Below are 17,131 nucleotides of genomic sequence, written 5' to 3' on the forward strand. Positions count from 1 at the left end.
GAGCTCCTTATTTGGGCAGTGACATCAGGGAGAGTCACTGCCCAAATAAGGAGCTCCCTCTGCCTGCTGGCTGGCTGGGTTTCGTCAAACCCATCTGGCAGGCAGAGGGAGCTTTTTATTTGGGCAGTGATTCCCCCTGATGTCATTGCCCAAATAAGGAGCTCCCTCTGCCTCCTGGCTTCCCACCCTCGGCTTATACGGGAGTCAATAAGTTTTCCCAGGTTTGGGCAGTAAAATTAGGTGCCTCAGCTTACACACGGGTCGGCTTATACACGCGTATATACAGTATTCAAGGGCAGAGCCCTTGGAAATAAGTGCCTACAGTACCCTAACCCAAACTTTTGAAAAGATTCAGGAGAATCAACAGGGTTGCATTCATCCTTCTTTTTCCTAGCAAATAGCACTTCTCGAACATTTTGAAATAGGATCAACTTCTGAACTTAATGTACCTTTCAAAAAGATATTGTGTTGTCAATATCTGACAGAAGATATTGTGCTGTCATGTTACAACCAACATAAGGTGGTCCCATGGAGTTCCATATTACGGGGTTTTCATGGCAAGAAATGAGCAGAGATGGTTGCCATATCTTTCTTAACTGCTGATCTTGCTTAGCTTCCAGGCACTAACAAGATTAGACTAGCACAGATTACTAGGGCTGTATCTTTCTGTACCCACTTATAAAGTAACTTGATGCTACTTCTTCCCTACCCAACATAGAACACAGGAATATTATTTCGGTAAGCACTGAACAAATTTGCATCTTATTTTTCAGTTTCACAATTTATAAATATATTCCAATATTGAGCAAAAGACTCGTGACTATAAGCACATTATGCAGAGGCAAATCCAGTTTTGGTCCTTAGGAATGCAACCAATCACACCTTTATGATCAGCATACTGTCCAAGATCTCATTTTACAAACATGATACAAACTGCATATTATAGTTTTAAGCAAGCACCTAAACTTCAGATTCAGAGGCCTTTATTAGGCATATACAACACAGGGAGAGTAAAGAGTAAATCCAGTAGAGAACAGTAAAAGTAATATGGTCAGCAGCCAAGGGAACCTAATTCAAAACGCACAGCAGAAATCTGGCTACAATTTCCATTATTTCAGCCTCAGGATTGTTGAGCAGGAAAATCATCTTTGCTTTGATGGGACGATCCGATAATCCAACTGAGAATCCAACCAAGGTTAAGACAGAGAAATCTGGCCTAAAGCTGTTTTACTTAGGGCAGGAGAGCAAGATGTGCTCAAGGGAATCAGTGTAAGTAGGGCAGAAAGAACATTGTCGATCATGTCAAGGGATGCTTAAGAACCGGCCTTGAAGTAAAAATGCTGGAAAGGAATTCCATCTTGCTCTTGAGAATGCCCATCTGAGTTTTTGGTTAGGAAATTGGTTCAGATAATGGGCAACACAGAGCTTTCGGAGAATAATCCCAAAGTATAAGGGTGAACAGGAACTCTGTGCCTTGTTCAAAAGATATTGATACTCCTGCTCAAATAATTTGTTTTTTAGTTGAAAATAAACCTCATTGGCAGTGTACATGAGCAAGGAGTCCCAGGCAAGGCTCAATGTGGAGATCTTAGCCTCGATTAGTTGCCACCAGTCAGAGGTCTGCAGTTCATGCATCACTAGTTGGACCAAGCTGTGAAAGTTGGAATGGAACAGAGGTGCACCCAAAATTTGAAAGTGGTGCCCATGCCCTGGTTTCCAGAAGGTGCTGTCCTGCCTCAAGGCAAAGGACTGCATAGGGGACACATTGTGGGGCTCCAAAGATTTTATATAGGAAGCTGGACAGCAACTGTTCAAGCTTGGATTTCCATGTGCGGATCCATGTAGGAACCACATACATTAGATGTTGAACCAGTTTTGTGTTGAATACTTTCAAGGTCACCAGCATGAATCTGCTGCCATTAAGGTTAAAAACTGTAGAACAGCCGCAGAGACACATTTGCTACCCTTCAGGGCCTTGTTTCTATGTTTAGCCCAGCCAGGCTTATGTTGGAAGACAACCCCTAAGTATTTGAAGGATTTAACTTGCCCAATAACTGAGCCCTGAATTGACCAGGTTATAGGATTACAAGCATTTGAGAAAACCATCACCTTGGATTTTGATGGATTGATTGAAAGCCAATTAGATACGTAGTAGTTGTTACATTTGAGGAGTAAATTCTTGAGGCCGATCGTTGAGCGGGACAGCAGAACTGCATCATCGGCATATAGAAGGATTGGGACTGCAACATTATCCAAATGAGGACATTGAGAATTTATGCTATTCAGGGTCAGGGCAAGATAATTCAGGAAGAGATTAAACAGAACAGGGGCTAACATATAACCTTGCTTGATTCCCCGGGAGGCAATGATGTTGGGGGTTAAGTGGCCTAAAGAATTTATTCCAATTTGACAGATTTTTATGCAGTGACATCACCGTATATACCGGCGTATAAGACGACTGTGGGTATAAGACGACCCCCCCCCCACTTTTCCAGTTAAAATATAGAGTACCACCTGCTCAGTACCACCCATTCAGTACCTGGCGTATAAGACGACCCCAGACTTTACAGATGATTTCCCAGGGTTCAAAAGTAGTCTTATACGCCAGTATATACAGTATTAACATGAGGAGTCTGGTGTCCATTCCAAATTTCATCAATTTAGGCCACAAGAGGCCCCTATTGACAGAATCAAATGCCCCCTTTAAGTCTACGAAAGCTTTGTAATGACTGGATTTACCTCTCTGCACATATTTTGAGATGAACATACTCAAAATCAGGCAATGATCTAGGGTGGACTTCCCTTTCATAAAACTAATCAGTTCAATGCCAATTATCTTTTCCACCGAGATCCAAGAAAGAAGGTGATTTAGTAGAAATTTTGCATACAGTTTGCCAGAAATTGCCAAAAGGCTGATTGGTCTATAGTTAACTGGCAGATTATGATCACCTTTTTTGAACAAGGGTGGCATTTGTCCAGGAAGAAGGGACATGATTCGAGTTATTCACCATGGTGAATAGGGAGGCTAATAGGGGAGACCACCAGTCGACGAACGATTTGTAGATTTTGGCTGGGATGCTATCGGGACTAGATTTCAGGTCATTAATTAATACTTTATTTCATCTTCGGTGACTGGAGGCCAGCAAGGAACATCCCTGGTAAAAGGGAAAACATCCCTATTGGTGATGTCTGTCACATTGCCAAACAGGTCGCAGAAATACTTATGGCAAATTTGAGAATCAATTTTGGAGATAGGAGGATAGATGTTAGGTGCCAAAAGCCTCTGGAATCATTAGACTGGACTGCTTGAATGAGAGTTCTCTATTTTATACTAATTTGCCTGTGGAGATTCTCACATAGGAGAAAAGATAGGTGGCTTTTGAGTGTAAAATATTCCTTGGGCAAATTAGCAGCATCCTGGTAAGTATAGACAGAAAAGAGCTTTCTTATAAGTTTTTCGTTGCCTTGCATTCCACAGTGAAATTAAGATCTGATGTTGCCTTAGAGGAAGCATAAGCTTTGATTGGGGTTGCAAGTGCCCTAGGCAATGATTGGGTCAGATTCTCAAATTTAGCAATTCAGTTATCCAGAGATGAAGATGATACCAGAGAAGATCTGCATTGCATTAGTGAAGGACTATGAAGAAGGGAGTCAGTGCCCTGTCTAGAATGCAGCAGCGTTTGGGACTCTTTAGTTTGGAGAGGAGACGTCTGAGGGGGGATATGATTGAAGTCTATAAAATTATGCATGGGGTAGAAAATGTTGACAGAGAGACATTTTTCTCTCTTTCTCACAATACTAGAACCAGAACTAGAACTAGAACCAGCATTCATTGAAAATGCTGGGGGGAAGAATTAGGACTAATAAAAGGAAACACTTCTTCACGCAACGTGTGATTGGTATTTGGAATATGCTGCCACAGGAGGTAGTGATGGCCACTAACCTGGATAGCTTTAAAAAGGGCTTGGACAGATTTATGGAGGAGAAGTCAATCTATGGCTACCAATCTTGATCCTCCTTGATCTCAGATTGCAAATGCCTTAGCAGACCAGGTGCTCAGGAGCAGCAGCAGCAGCCCATTGCTTTCACATCCTGCATGTGAGCTCCCAAAGGCACCTGGTGGGCCACTGCGAGTAGCAGAATGCTGGACTAGATGGACTCTGGTCTGATCCAGCAGGCTAGTTCTTATGTTCTTATGTTCTCATTCCACCTGATTGTATGCAGTATGGAGTGGGTTCAGGATGTAGTCACAATTCTTGATGGACATAAAGTCAACTGAACCACCAGGGGCATATGGGCACTCCAAACTTGGGGTGGGATTGTTAAAGACTGAGTAATGTCTAGGCAAAGCTGGGAAACTAGAACATAATCTAAGACACTATTGCCACGAGGTGAGATATGCATGAAGTCACCAAAAGATTTAAACTGAGTCAGGCCATTTAAAATAATTAAACCAGATTGAAGAGTAAATTTAACACGATTCACACCTGCAGGGTTAAGGGCGGTGTGTTCAGATTGCCTGGGTAGAGCAAAATGCCATGGTAAAAGCTCAAGGTCTAAGCCTGTTGAGGACTTAAAGTTATACTCATCCTTACTGTTTCTAGCATTAAAGTCATCAGCTAGAATCACCATGTCAGGCTGATGAGTCTGACAAAGGTCAGAAAGATAGTTGTGAAGATCGGGTACCACAATTGGTCCCCTTTTGAGGTCTGTAAACACAGGGAAAGGTAAATATTAACCATTAGGAAGGTGGATGTAATGCCAGTAAGTAACAAGGCCTGAGCCCAGTGCTCATATGGGATGAGTTCTTTGACAACAGCACCAAGATTTGCAGCTGTCAAGATAGCAAGGCCAGATTTATGCTGTCCTTTCAAATATGATTTGAAGGCAGGAAGACACCTAAAATACTAGAACAACATATATTAATATAATGCATGAAGTATCTCCTATAGCAGTGGTGGCAAACCTTTGGCACTCCAGATGTTATGGACTACAACTCCCATCAGCACCTGCCAGAATGGCCAATTGGCCATGCTGGCAGGGGCTGATGGGAATTGTAGTCCATAACATCTGGAGTGCCAAAGGTTCGCCACCACGGTCCTATAGTCTTGATTGAAGAAATGGAATTCTTCTGAAATGGTGAAGAAGCACGAGTGGAGTGCACTGCCACACAATGGAAAACAATCATTGTTTTATGTAACAAAGTCTGTAGTACTTTCTTATAACTAAAATACTTTTTGCTTTTAGATGAACAAATAAAGACAAAGGCATTTGAAGCAAGGTCTCCCCAAGAAGACCTCTATTGTTCTCCAGATCAAGAAAAGTTCCAGGGTTCTTTCTCACGGAAATATGAAGCTTGCCGAGAAAAACTTCAAAGTACTAGCCAACTTGCTCTTTTTTCAGAACTAGTTTATAATCAAGAACTGAATTTGCCACAAGGAGTAGAGATAATAAGTGTAAAGCCATCTGCAGGTTTGTAAATGGTGAAAAAAAAGGGTATGGAAATGAATGGGCATTTATTTTACCTCTAACTTCCTTCTTGTTGGATTGTCTTCAGTATTTTCAACATATCATAACTCTAATTTGAATATCTAGCAGTTTACTAAAATAAGCTTAGACCTTAAAAATAATATTAAAATGGTACCTAAGATGATAGCAGTTATTAGTGTGAACATCATAATGTAAGACACAAGAATCTTTTTAAGAAATACTGCTTTTCTTAAAACCTGAAAATTTAGATTTACATTTTTTTCCTTTTACTTTTAGGTCACCTAAGTTCTTCCACCATATATCCAGTCTGTCATGCTCCTTATCTTCTTGCAACTTTATGCTCAGATGATAAGGTTAGATTTTGGAGGTGTAAAGTAACATTCGAATCAGGTATTGTTTCTGAACCAGGGAGCAGTCCAACGGTTGGTACGTATGTATGGGAAGAATGGCCACTGCTTATTGAAGATGGATTTCTTAGTAGCAGTTCCCTTAATGTGCCAGGTAAACCTCTTGACATTAGTTGTGCACATACAAATCGATTAGCTGTGGCATATAAGCGAAAAACACCCCAAAATGGTAGTTCTTCTCAAGACTCTTCAGTGAATGTTGGAATTTTTGAATGTGAATCTACTGGAGGATCTTGTTGGATCTTGGAACAAACACTTCACTTGGATGAACTACACCCAACATTGGATTCTTTGGGTATTGATAATGATTCAGTGGCAGATGGGAAGGAGAACATAAAACCCAGCACAAAGCATTTAGTTCACTTAGACTGGATGTCTAGGGAAGATGGTTCACACATCCTAACAGTAGGTATTGGGCCAAAGCTTTATATGTTTGGTCATATAGCTGGGAAACTACAAGAACAAACTGGTAAGGAAGTATTTGTATTGCCATTGTGGGATAATGCTAAGACTTCAAGCCCTTCTAGATTTGCATTGCTGCGATGTGTTGATTTAGTATCATCTGTAGAAGGTTCGCTGCCTTTACCTGTTTCTTTGTCTTGGGTTCGTGATGGCATCCTTGTAGTTGGAATGGATTGTGAGATGCATGTTTATTCTCCATGGCAGCCTCTTTCAAAGCAAGAGCCTGTTTCCACAGACTCTAACAGTGGAAGTACCCCATCCATAATAAGTTTAATGAAACAAAACCAATCATCTGGTCTCTATCCGCCAAAGCGACCATTAACCAGATCAATGACAAGTCTTGCTCAGAAACTTAGTGGAAAGAGAACTGCATTTGATCTGTCATTAGAGATGGAAGATTCTGGATTGTTTGAAGCAGCTCATGCATTATGTCCAACTTTGCCTCAGTATCATCCTCTTCAGCTTCTGGAACTCATGGATTTGGGGAAAGTACGTAGGGCAAAGGCCATTCTGTCTCATCTTGTTAAATGCATTGCTGGAGAAGTTATTGTCATAAATGAATCTGAACCCACCCATGAAAGGCGGCACCATTCACTCTCAATCTGTGCCAGTGGCAGCACTACACGGGACCCAAAGACATTCATCCAACGCCTTAGTGACATTTCGGATTATACAGAAATAGACTCCGTTCCACCACTTCCTTTGTATGCATTGCTTGCTGCAGATGAGGAATGTTCATACACCTGTACAGAGAAGTCGCATAACCAAATAAACATTAACAAACAAAATGTGCCAGATGAAAACTATGAAGATCTTTTTCAGAATTCTGGTCTGCATACAGCTGATCTTACTTTGTGTGACACAGATGAAGAAGACAAAAAGCCAAATGTTATTGATCTTTCTCAGTACAGTCCAACTTATTTTGGACCGGAGCATGCCCAAGTTCTGTCTCGTCACTTGCTTCACTCTAGTTTACCAGGCCTGACGAGGATAGAGCAGATGTCATTAATGGCCTTGGCTGATACAATCGCCACTACCAGTACTGATATAGGAGAAAGCAGAGACAAAAATCAAGGTAAGCGCTGAAATTCAGTATTTGTCATCATCTACACATTGAAAGAAAGTTGTGGCTTCTACAGCCTGTCAGTTCATGTTTGTATTTTATATATCTGGTTGTACCTACCTTTAATTTTGTTACAAATCTCAAAACTTTTAAAGTTGGCAAGCTAGTGTTTCTATACTTACAGAACAAACTGTTAATTATGGAAGACTTTGGGTACATGGATTTATGAAATTTGGTGTTCTAAAGTAGCTTGAATTTGATTAATTTTCAGATATGAACAAGACAGCCTTGAAATAACTTGGTGTGTTCTGTCATTTAGTGCAGAATTGGAATGTGGTTTCTTGTGAATGTAATTATCATTGGTTTCACCACCTTCAAGGTCTCTATTCATCTGAGTGGTCTGTCAATTTCTTTTTTCCTATATCAGGAATTATAGTTGGTTATGGAGATTAACTGTATCTTTCAATTAAACTTATTTAGTGTATTGCATGACAGCTGTTTCAGAATAATTCTAGAAGAGGAGCTGTGTTTATTTGATACATTAAAAAGAGAAGTCATAAGTAGACTTTTCAGGGTTTTCCAGGGCTGGATAGCAAAACGTGGTGAAAAACCCAAGCTGAATTGAAAAACCCCACACCCTGAATAAGCATTTGTGTTTTTGGGTTTCAGCTATTTAACCTTTGAAGAGCCTGTTTTCTGTGTGTAGCCCCAAGAAAACCCTTTAAAAAGTTATTTTTTAAAAAAACACCAATGCCTCCTCAAATTTACTTTAGCTGGGTCTTCGGTATGCTTACTGGTGGGCTCTGAAGGGCTGGTTAAGCCCCCCACCCCCAACAACATTGCTGAAGGCCATAACTGCATTGTCCTCTGTCCTCTTCACGCCTTGTGTGGGTTTCCAGGGATACAATGGGACAAGGGAAACAATGGGAGATGGGAGGATCATCTGAACCAAAGTTCACCAAACTTCTTCTTCTCCTTCTCGTTGTTGTTGTTGTTGTAGATTTTACAGGTGCCAGATCTTTAGCTGGTTGTTGGCCTTCATTACAATTCAAGCCTCACCCAAGGGCCTAGGAAGTTGTAATGTATCGGTGTAGTATTCGTGCAGATCCCAGTAGGGCTGCCTTCTGAATTTGACAGATGTTGATTTTGTCAATTCGAGGATGTTTCAAGTGCAGCCCTATTGTTTTTGGGATGGCACCCAGCATGCAAATTCCCACTGGGACGACCTCAGCTGGTTTGTGCCATAGACGCTAAAGCTCGATTTTCAAATTGCGGTATCTAGTGACCTTCTCGTGTTCTTTTTCAATGATCCTGCTGTCACAGGGGACTGCTATGTCGATGATGGTCACTTTCTTGTCCTCGATCATGGTGATGTCCGTTTGGATTCAAAAGTCCCACAGGATCTTGACCTTCTCATTTTCCATTTCTTTCTCTGGACAATGTTCCCACCAGTTCTTAGCTGTTCTTATGTTGTAATAATAATAATTCTTATTATTATTATTATTATTATTATTATTATTATTATTATTATTATTATTATTGGTTTATCATACTCATATCCAGTGGTTTTACTTAGCTTTTACCTTACATGACTGACCTTGCTTTCCTCTACTATCAAAATATCCATAAATAGGGCCTTGGGTGTGCCAGTCTGGAGATCAGTTAAATCCATGTAAACTGAGATTGCTGAATAAAAATGATATTATTGTCTTCATTAAAGAAATTATACAAACTAAAACTCTTTTCATAGGAGGAGAAACACTTGATGAATGTGGCTTAAAATTTCTTTTGGCTGTTCGTCTTCATACTTTTTTGACAACCTCTTTGCCACCTGTTCACAGAGCCCAATTACTTCATCAAGGTAATACTTTCTCTTGTTCCCACTTGTGTATACCAAAAATCTTAGGGTCAGTTGTTGATAAGCACAAATAAGCTGAAAAAAGGAAAATAAAGATGTGAGTTCGGGCCACTTTTTTATATTGTTCTTATTGGGAGTAGCATTTCCCTTCCACTGGAAGCTGGATTGTCTTCTTAACAAACAAGCCTAAGGTTATTAAGTCTTTGGCTCTAAATTGGATGTCATTCAAGCATATTTATGAGCTCCTAAATTCAGCTGCTTTCGTAATCTGGTGAAGTGCAGTAATACATCAAATATCAACATAAAGTAGCTTACAACTTCTAAATTTATGTCAGTTTGAGATAATTACATGCACAAATTATAATAGGGATAATATTTAGATGTTCCATGGCTACATTCATAGTAGCAAGCTATGTTTGTCATTATGAAGACAAACCTTGACTTCTTCCTGACTCTCTTACCTCTCTTTGCATAAGGTTCAGAAACTGACGAGTTCCTAGTCAGAAATAACCCTTTCACTTGCACCATACAGACATTCCGCTGATGGAAAACAAACAATTTCACCATTTACTATAATCCCAGTTTGGATTTTATTTGCATGGATATCCCAGTTTGGATTTTATTTGTAAGGATGCTTTGACTCCAGGCAGTGCCTTTTGTTTTTGTTTTTTTGGGGCGGGGGGTTGTGCCACAGAGGGTGACAACAGCTGAGAATGGCAAGGAAAGATCAACTTGTACCTGTATAATATCTATTATAGTTGCATTGTTTGTTGCTGTGCAAGAGTCACAACCTTGGGTTTTTTGTTTTAAAAATATTTAATCTTTTTCCCTGTTGTGTAGGGGGCTCTAGTTATGTTGCAAAATTAATATTTTACTAGGTTTTCAGTGAACAATTATAAAAAATACCCATTTTGGATAATGCAGGTTTGTCCTCTAGTCATTTTGCCTGGGCATTTCATTCAGTGGCAGAAGAAGAACTGTTAAGCATGCTGCCAGCAATGCAGAAAGGTGATCCGACATGGTCAGAACTCAGAGCAATGGGAATAGGATGGTGGCTTCGAAATACGCATAGTTTACGCAGATGCATTGAGAAGGTAAGTTTAGTTTATAATAAATTGTGTTGCATCAGATGATTGTTTTGAAGTTTCAGTTATCCTGGTACGACACTTTGATGTGGCTTTTTTAAAAAGAAGTACTTTAATTTTTGTCTTTGACTTGGATCCTGTTTAATGAGAGAAGGAGAACATTTTCAAAAGTCCTTTCACTGTAGCCTGATGTGCTTCAGGGGGCTATGTGGGGTGTCTTTGGTGTATGGGGAAATCAATAAAATCCCCCTCTTCCATTTTCCATTGATAGCTATACCTTTTGCAAGTATGCATTCCTTCCCTTCTGAAAAATCAGTAGCTGTGTTTCAAGCAGCTAGTTTTATATCTTTTGTGATTGGAAATTTCTAGCTAATTTTTTGACAAGAGAATATAGTTGGGTGTGCCCGTTATAGCCAAGTCTCTTTGACTTGTTTGTTTGACTTGTTACCTATGGGCAAGATTTTCCTCTTGTTTGTTCAGTATCACTTGGCAGGATTTAAAGGACCTAGGCCAGATGCACATCTTCTACTTCTATTGTTTGTGTTGGTTGTATTTCTCAATGTTTGGCTTCCAGAAAAAACAATAGCAAGGATATTGAAATTTTTTTAAAAATATGTAAACATTTTCAATGTTCTACCCACAGATACCAGTGAGAGATTTGGGCAAGACCTTTAAAGGAGGTCTAGTCTCTTAGGGTCAGTGAGAATTCCACATTCAAATACATGAGAGAAGCCAATTCAGTCATTCTGTTCAGTGACTGAACAAGGGGAAACTGAGTTTCCATATATCTTCTATCAGAGACGAGCCCATCCATGGAGGCCTAGTGTGGCAGGGTTTGGCGTGCAGTTCTAAGACATTCAAATCCTGAAATCTCTGCCAGCCTATACCCTTATTAATGGATTATACAATTAACTTGATTAGCTTTTTTGCAGTGCAGGATTGTTCTGATTTTCCCAACGGAGTGCTTTTATACACAGCAAAGAGTTCAAGGCCTAAATTATCCATTTGCTTTTACCCCAATGTGGTGTAGTGGTTAAGAGCGGTGGACTCTAATCTGGAGGATCGGGTTCGATTCCCTACTGCTTCACATGAGCAGCAGACTCTAACCTGGTGAACTGGGGTTGTTCCCCCCACCATACACATGAAGCTTGCTGGGTGGCCTTGAACTAGCTTCAGTTCTCTTAGAAATCGCCCAGCCACACTTACCTTACAAAGTGCCTGTTATGGGGGGGGGGGGGGGGAAGGGAAGGCAATTGTAAGCCACTCTGGAACTCCTTAACAGTTGAGAAATGTGGGGTATAAAAACCAAATATTTTTCTTTCTCATTCTCCTATCTGTGCTTTTTGACCATGGATTAATACTATATTCAAGCAAAAGGCAGGAAATAGCATTGATCTTAGTTAGCCTAATCCTGTCTCAGGGATATTTAGAATCTGTAGTACGAATTAACCTTTGTTAGGAACAAAATGGCATCTTTATATGTCCTTTGAAGTAGCACACAAAACATTTTCCATTGGTTTCTTCCATAGCTTCTGCTGGTTTTCATGGATTACTACATAGAAGGACTGTAAAGTATAGGCTTGGATCTTCTGGAGCTTTTCCGCTGACAAAATAATTTCCACTCATGGAGCACAACTTCATTGTCTCCACCGTGCCACTACAGCCTCAAATGCCATTCAAAACTGTGATTCACTTTAGAGGGCATTTTGAGTGGCAGGACAGGAGAAGGTGGGAAAATCACTCTTCACAAGCAGAAATCCTTTTGCCTGCAGGAATGCTCCAACAATTAGAGTTGACTTTTGGATCTCATACAGCACTAAAGAAACATCTGATTGCATAGAATCTTTAAAGAAGTTTTAAGTGTATATTAGAGTTCACTGAAAAATTCCGTCTCAGAGTGATATATTCCATGCCGATTGGTACATTATACATTTGAAATTAGCAATACCAGTGCTGTTGGCTTGTTCAGATGTTTATAATCTGATGTGTGGCATTTTTGTCCCAGTTTTTCTCAGTAGCGTAAATATATGGTACAAATTATTATGACAGTTCAGCTTTAGATGTTTTCCAGTGTTGCATAGTCCTGGCAGATTTCAATAAGTAATATTTAATTCTTCTTTTAAGTACCAAAGTGTATGTCACACTTAGTAAGTAATTAAATTGAAGTTAATGGGAAGGCTGGTGTTGACAAAGTTTATTTTTCCCCATGATTCTTGAATATAGCTTGCCAGGTATCTGTGTGGAATAAAAGTAATTTTCATCCTAATTAGATAAATTAATTATTCAATATGTAATTAATTCTACAGGTTGCTAAAGCAGCCTTTCAGAGAAATAATGATCCATTAGATGCAGCCATTTTCTACCTTGCAATGAAAAAGAAGACTGTGATTTGGGGGTTATACAGGTATGTAATAGGGCTTAATGCAGCCCATATAGAAAACTGCCTTTCCTGCTTCAAATAACTCTTTAATCATGATACTGTATAGTTCATTAGACTTTACATTGTGATAGTGCCATTAGCAGAACAAATGCAACCTTAGAGACAAATCTTGCCACCAGAAATTGAATGGGGTCCACCATCCTGATGTCCATAAATATTTCCTGATGACAATCTGTCCTGCCCTCTTCCCCACTTCTTTTAAAAACTTTTTAAAACTTTGTATATTTGCCAGAAAAAAGGGTGAAAAGCCCCTTCCCTTTCTGCTGGTGAAAGCTCCCCCTCCCACAAGAACTGAGCAAACAAGAACTTTTTAAGGTGAATTTCCCCAATGTATGTCTGACCACAAGTACAGCCACACAGCCAAAACCCAATACACATTGGGGATATTTTGTAATTACACCTTTAGGATCGTCTGAGCTAATGAAAGAGCCCTTAACACTTTTTCTGGTTTTTCCAACAAAATATCCCTGCCCCAGTTTCTGTATCCTTTCATATAATTAAACTTTCTTGGACAGGCAAGGGGAAGGAGTAACAGGCAGACAGAATGGGTCCCATTATGAATGAAGTCTGATTCCTAATGGGTTTCTGATTTCCCAACTAGGAGATTTCCTATTCAGAGTCACCCAATTCTGAATCCCCCCCCCCTTCCAAGACATGCACCAAGTATCCTTTGATGGTACCTTCTGCTTTCTTTATATTCATATATTATGTTATTGATTCTTCTGACTATGATGATAGTTTGTAACCCTGTATCTTCAGAGAGAAAAGTGGTGTAAGCAGTTTGCCAATATTCAAACTGCAGGGTTTCCCTAGTGCTAGGACTGAAGTCAGCTCAAAGTAAATAACAAATTAAATAATTTCACACAACTGAGTGTTTGAAATTTGTGTTTGAAATTTTCAGAAGCAAGTTGTATATACCAGATTAGTTTCTGGGTGCAGACTTAAATAATTTAATTATAAATTGTTATTTGATGATATATATAAAATATTTATTTGCAGATCCCTAAGAGATACTAAGATGACACAGTTCTTTGGACACAATTTTACTGAAGACAGGTGGCGCAAAGCAGCACTGAAGAATGCTTTTGCTCTGTTAGGAAAGCAACGTTTTGAACATTCTGCAGCATTTTTCTTGCTTGCTGGTCACCTAAAAGATGCAGTTGAGGTAATTCCCTTAAACTATCATACAATTCACCTTCTAAGTGTGTTCACCAGTGCATGTTAATCAAATGAGATGTTTTCTTCTGTTGATATGGTGCTCCTTCATTTGTTTCAAATAGGTCTGTTTAGAGAAGCTAAATGATATTCAGTTGGCCCTTGTAATATCCAGGCTTTATGAATCAGAATTTGAAGTATCTGGGACCTACAAATCAATTCTACAGAAAAGAATTTTGGGAAGCCGGCATCATAACAAGGAAAGTTCATTAAACATGCACAGTGATCCTTTTCTTCGAAGTATGGCTTATTGGATTTTGGAAAATTATAGCCATGCTCTTGATACTCTTATAAGCCAACCCATTTTGGATGAGGAAGGTATGCAAATTCTCTGTCTGTCCGTCCGTCCGTCCCTGTCCACATCTATCATATAGTATAAAGAATTTCTCTGAAAATCAGAACTCCAGATTGTACTTCCTTCCAGGACTGTACATAGAGTGAAAATGTGGGTGGAAGGTTCAGCTGTTGTCTTCTCCAGTCCTTACCGTGGTTGTCTTATAATTGGGAAGCATTTTTTTAAAAATCTTGAAAAGTTCCAGTGATCCTGTATTCAAATATGTATGGAATCTTACTATTTTTCCCTTCTCTGCTTGGAGAAGCTGGGGGCCCCTTTTCACAAAATGGAGGCCTCCTTGTTTTGAAAACAAAGCATTTTGTTAACAGTCTATTTTAGTAATCATCACTTCTGGATTTTTTTTCAGATAAAATTCAAATAATGTTTGCTATTTTTTGTTTGCTGAATCTTTTTTCCCCTTCTCTATGAGTCCAAAATAGGTTTTTTAAAACAAAAAAAAACACAAATATATGCCTGCTTAAGATCATGTTGACTGGCCAATTGTGTTTAATATTAACCATTCAGATCACTGTTACATTTACTGTAGCATAGGGGGCAGACCAATCCTGGGGATGGGGGTAAGATGGGCAGTGACTGAGCACAGCACAGCCCCACTGCCTCTAAAGAGATTGCAGATCTGTGTCATCCAAAGGAAAAGGGAGGTTCACCCAACTGTACTTCAAAGCCCCTTTGCAGCCCAATGGGCTGCACTTTCCTTTTTGCTTGCGTAAATCTGTGCCAGCAAAAATGGTCATTCTTGGGCTAAAAGGGTTTAGAAAGCCCGTGAAAGTTGGGAACATCCCTCCTCAGCACTGGCGCGGGCTCCTCCACCAAAGGAGCACCAGCACCATCTGCAAATAGTGCCCAGGCATCATGCAGCTGCACATCTCCAGCATAAGTGCCCCCTACACCAGTGTAAATTCCACTTACGCTGTCATGAAGTGGCATCTACACTGACACATCATGCAAATTCCTTCCCCCACTCAGGACTTCACAGTTATTTAGATCCAGAGTTATTTATAAATGTCAAATGTATCCTCAGAATTTCAAATGTATCCAGGTGATAAGTCATGCGCTTACTCTTGAACTGTTTGTTGTAACTTGTGTCATTTGTGTTTCTCTGAACACTAAACCTACTGGTGTACTAAACCTGCTAGGAAAAGTAAGATGCATTGTCAAATGGCTACCTCAGAGTGGTTGTGCAGTTTTAGAGAGGTGGGGCAATTTGTTGTAGATGAACTATGACAAATATTTAAAGATGTTCTTTGCTGTGATATTTTTTACAGATGAAGGCAGCATGTCCAATTGTCACCCTTCAGTATTTAATTTTTATAATTACCTAAGGACACATCCACTGTTGTTGAGACGTCATTTTGGTTCTTCTGACTTATCTTCTACAAGAATTTGTGTAACTGGAGAAAATGGACTAGCAGATGAAATCAATTTAGATGAAAGAAGATTGTTCTTCACTGCAGCCTATGCTCACTTAAAGACTGGTTGCCCCATGTTGGCTTTAGAAGTGTTATCAAAGATGCCCAAAGTGGTCAAAAAGTCAAGGACTTTAGGAAAAACACTTAGCTTAATGAACACTAGTAAAGGCAGTTCATCTACTTCATCAGTACCATTGGAATCAAGAAATGACCAGTCTCCCAGCACTGACTGGTCACAATCAGTAGTAAATGGTTTAGGATCATCCCCAGACTTATCAGACAAACATTCAAACTCTGCACTTTCTTTTGATTGGAGTCAGCCAAGTATGATATTCCCAGATGAACCATTAGAGCTGAAATGGGACAGTGACAAAGGTGAGGAAAGTGAAGATTCTTGTCTTGAAATGAAACCTTTGCAGAAAAAAGTATGTGAGAAACCAAATGAAGTTAGTACTACCTATGCAGAAATGTACAGTGCAGCTGTTGAAGATAATGTTTTAATTTTATCACAAGACATCATTTCAACACAGCTGAAATTTAGAGCTTGCTTGAAAATTCTCACCATGGAACTCCGTACATTATCCACTGGCTATGAGGTAGATGGTGGAAAATTAAGATACCAGCTTTATCATTGGCTTGAAAGAGAAGTGGTCGCTCTTCAGAAGTCTTGTGATTATAGTGTAGAAGAAGAAGATGGACAGTCAAGAATTAAGTCAGTAGTTGAAGAAGCCTCATTAAGTGAAACAGCTGAAGAACTGTCAGATAAACAGCTAAAAGTACATCAAAAGGAAAATTCTCAGAGAAGACAGTGGCTTGTGAAATACCAGTCACTTTTGAGGATGTTTCTAAGTTATTGTATCCTCCATGGATCTCATGGTGGAGGTTTGGCATCTGTAAGGATGGAACTCATTTTGCTTCTACAAGAATCCCAGCAGGTATGCTATTTTCTTCTTGTTGTTTAGGTATAGTAGATATGTAGAATAATTGTGGTAGAAGTATATCACTGACAAAATTGTGCAGCCTATACTACTTTCGTAATGTTCCTCAAATAACATGCAAGTTGTTTAGATGTATTTAAATGTCACAGTTACAGTGATATGTTATTAAGCTTCAAAATCATAGCAAGTATTCTTGTTCTCCCTCACAGAAGAACAATTGTCATAGTTTTACCTCCAGGCTAAGGTTCTGGTTCTGATACTGAGAACAGCTGAGTTCACATCTGTTTGTTGTAATGTTCAAGATGAAGCTGTTGTATTAGGAACCATATTGTGAATAAGCATTCTCTGAGCCTGTCAGTTATTTCAACTGAACTTGGTATTTGAATTAGTAGCTTGAGCCCAACAAGCC

General features: G+C 39.5%; 1 protein-coding gene across 2 annotated transcripts in view; it reads left to right on the forward strand.

The window, feature by feature from the left end:
* The window catches only part of DMXL1 (Dmx like 1), a 122,602-nt gene that overhangs the window by 48,787 nt on the left and 56,684 nt on the right, over positions 1-17,131 (forward strand). For both annotated transcript variants that reach the window (XM_048503688.1, XM_048503687.1), the window contains exons 17-24: positions 5,248-5,472; positions 5,767-7,434; positions 9,173-9,283; positions 10,205-10,374; positions 12,672-12,769; positions 13,805-13,970; positions 14,086-14,338; positions 15,641-16,719. In XM_048503688.1, coding sequence (XP_048359645.1) covers positions 5,248-5,472; positions 5,767-7,434; positions 9,173-9,283; positions 10,205-10,374; positions 12,672-12,769; positions 13,805-13,970; positions 14,086-14,338; positions 15,641-16,719 — 3,770 coding nt within the window. The remainder of the gene's footprint in view (positions 1-5,247; positions 5,473-5,766; positions 7,435-9,172; positions 9,284-10,204; positions 10,375-12,671; positions 12,770-13,804; positions 13,971-14,085; positions 14,339-15,640; positions 16,720-17,131) is intronic.

This window comes from Sphaerodactylus townsendi, linkage group LG07, assembly GCF_021028975.2.
Source record: "Sphaerodactylus townsendi isolate TG3544 linkage group LG07, MPM_Stown_v2.3, whole genome shotgun sequence".
Taxonomy (NCBI): domain Eukaryota; kingdom Metazoa; phylum Chordata; class Lepidosauria; order Squamata; family Sphaerodactylidae; genus Sphaerodactylus; species Sphaerodactylus townsendi.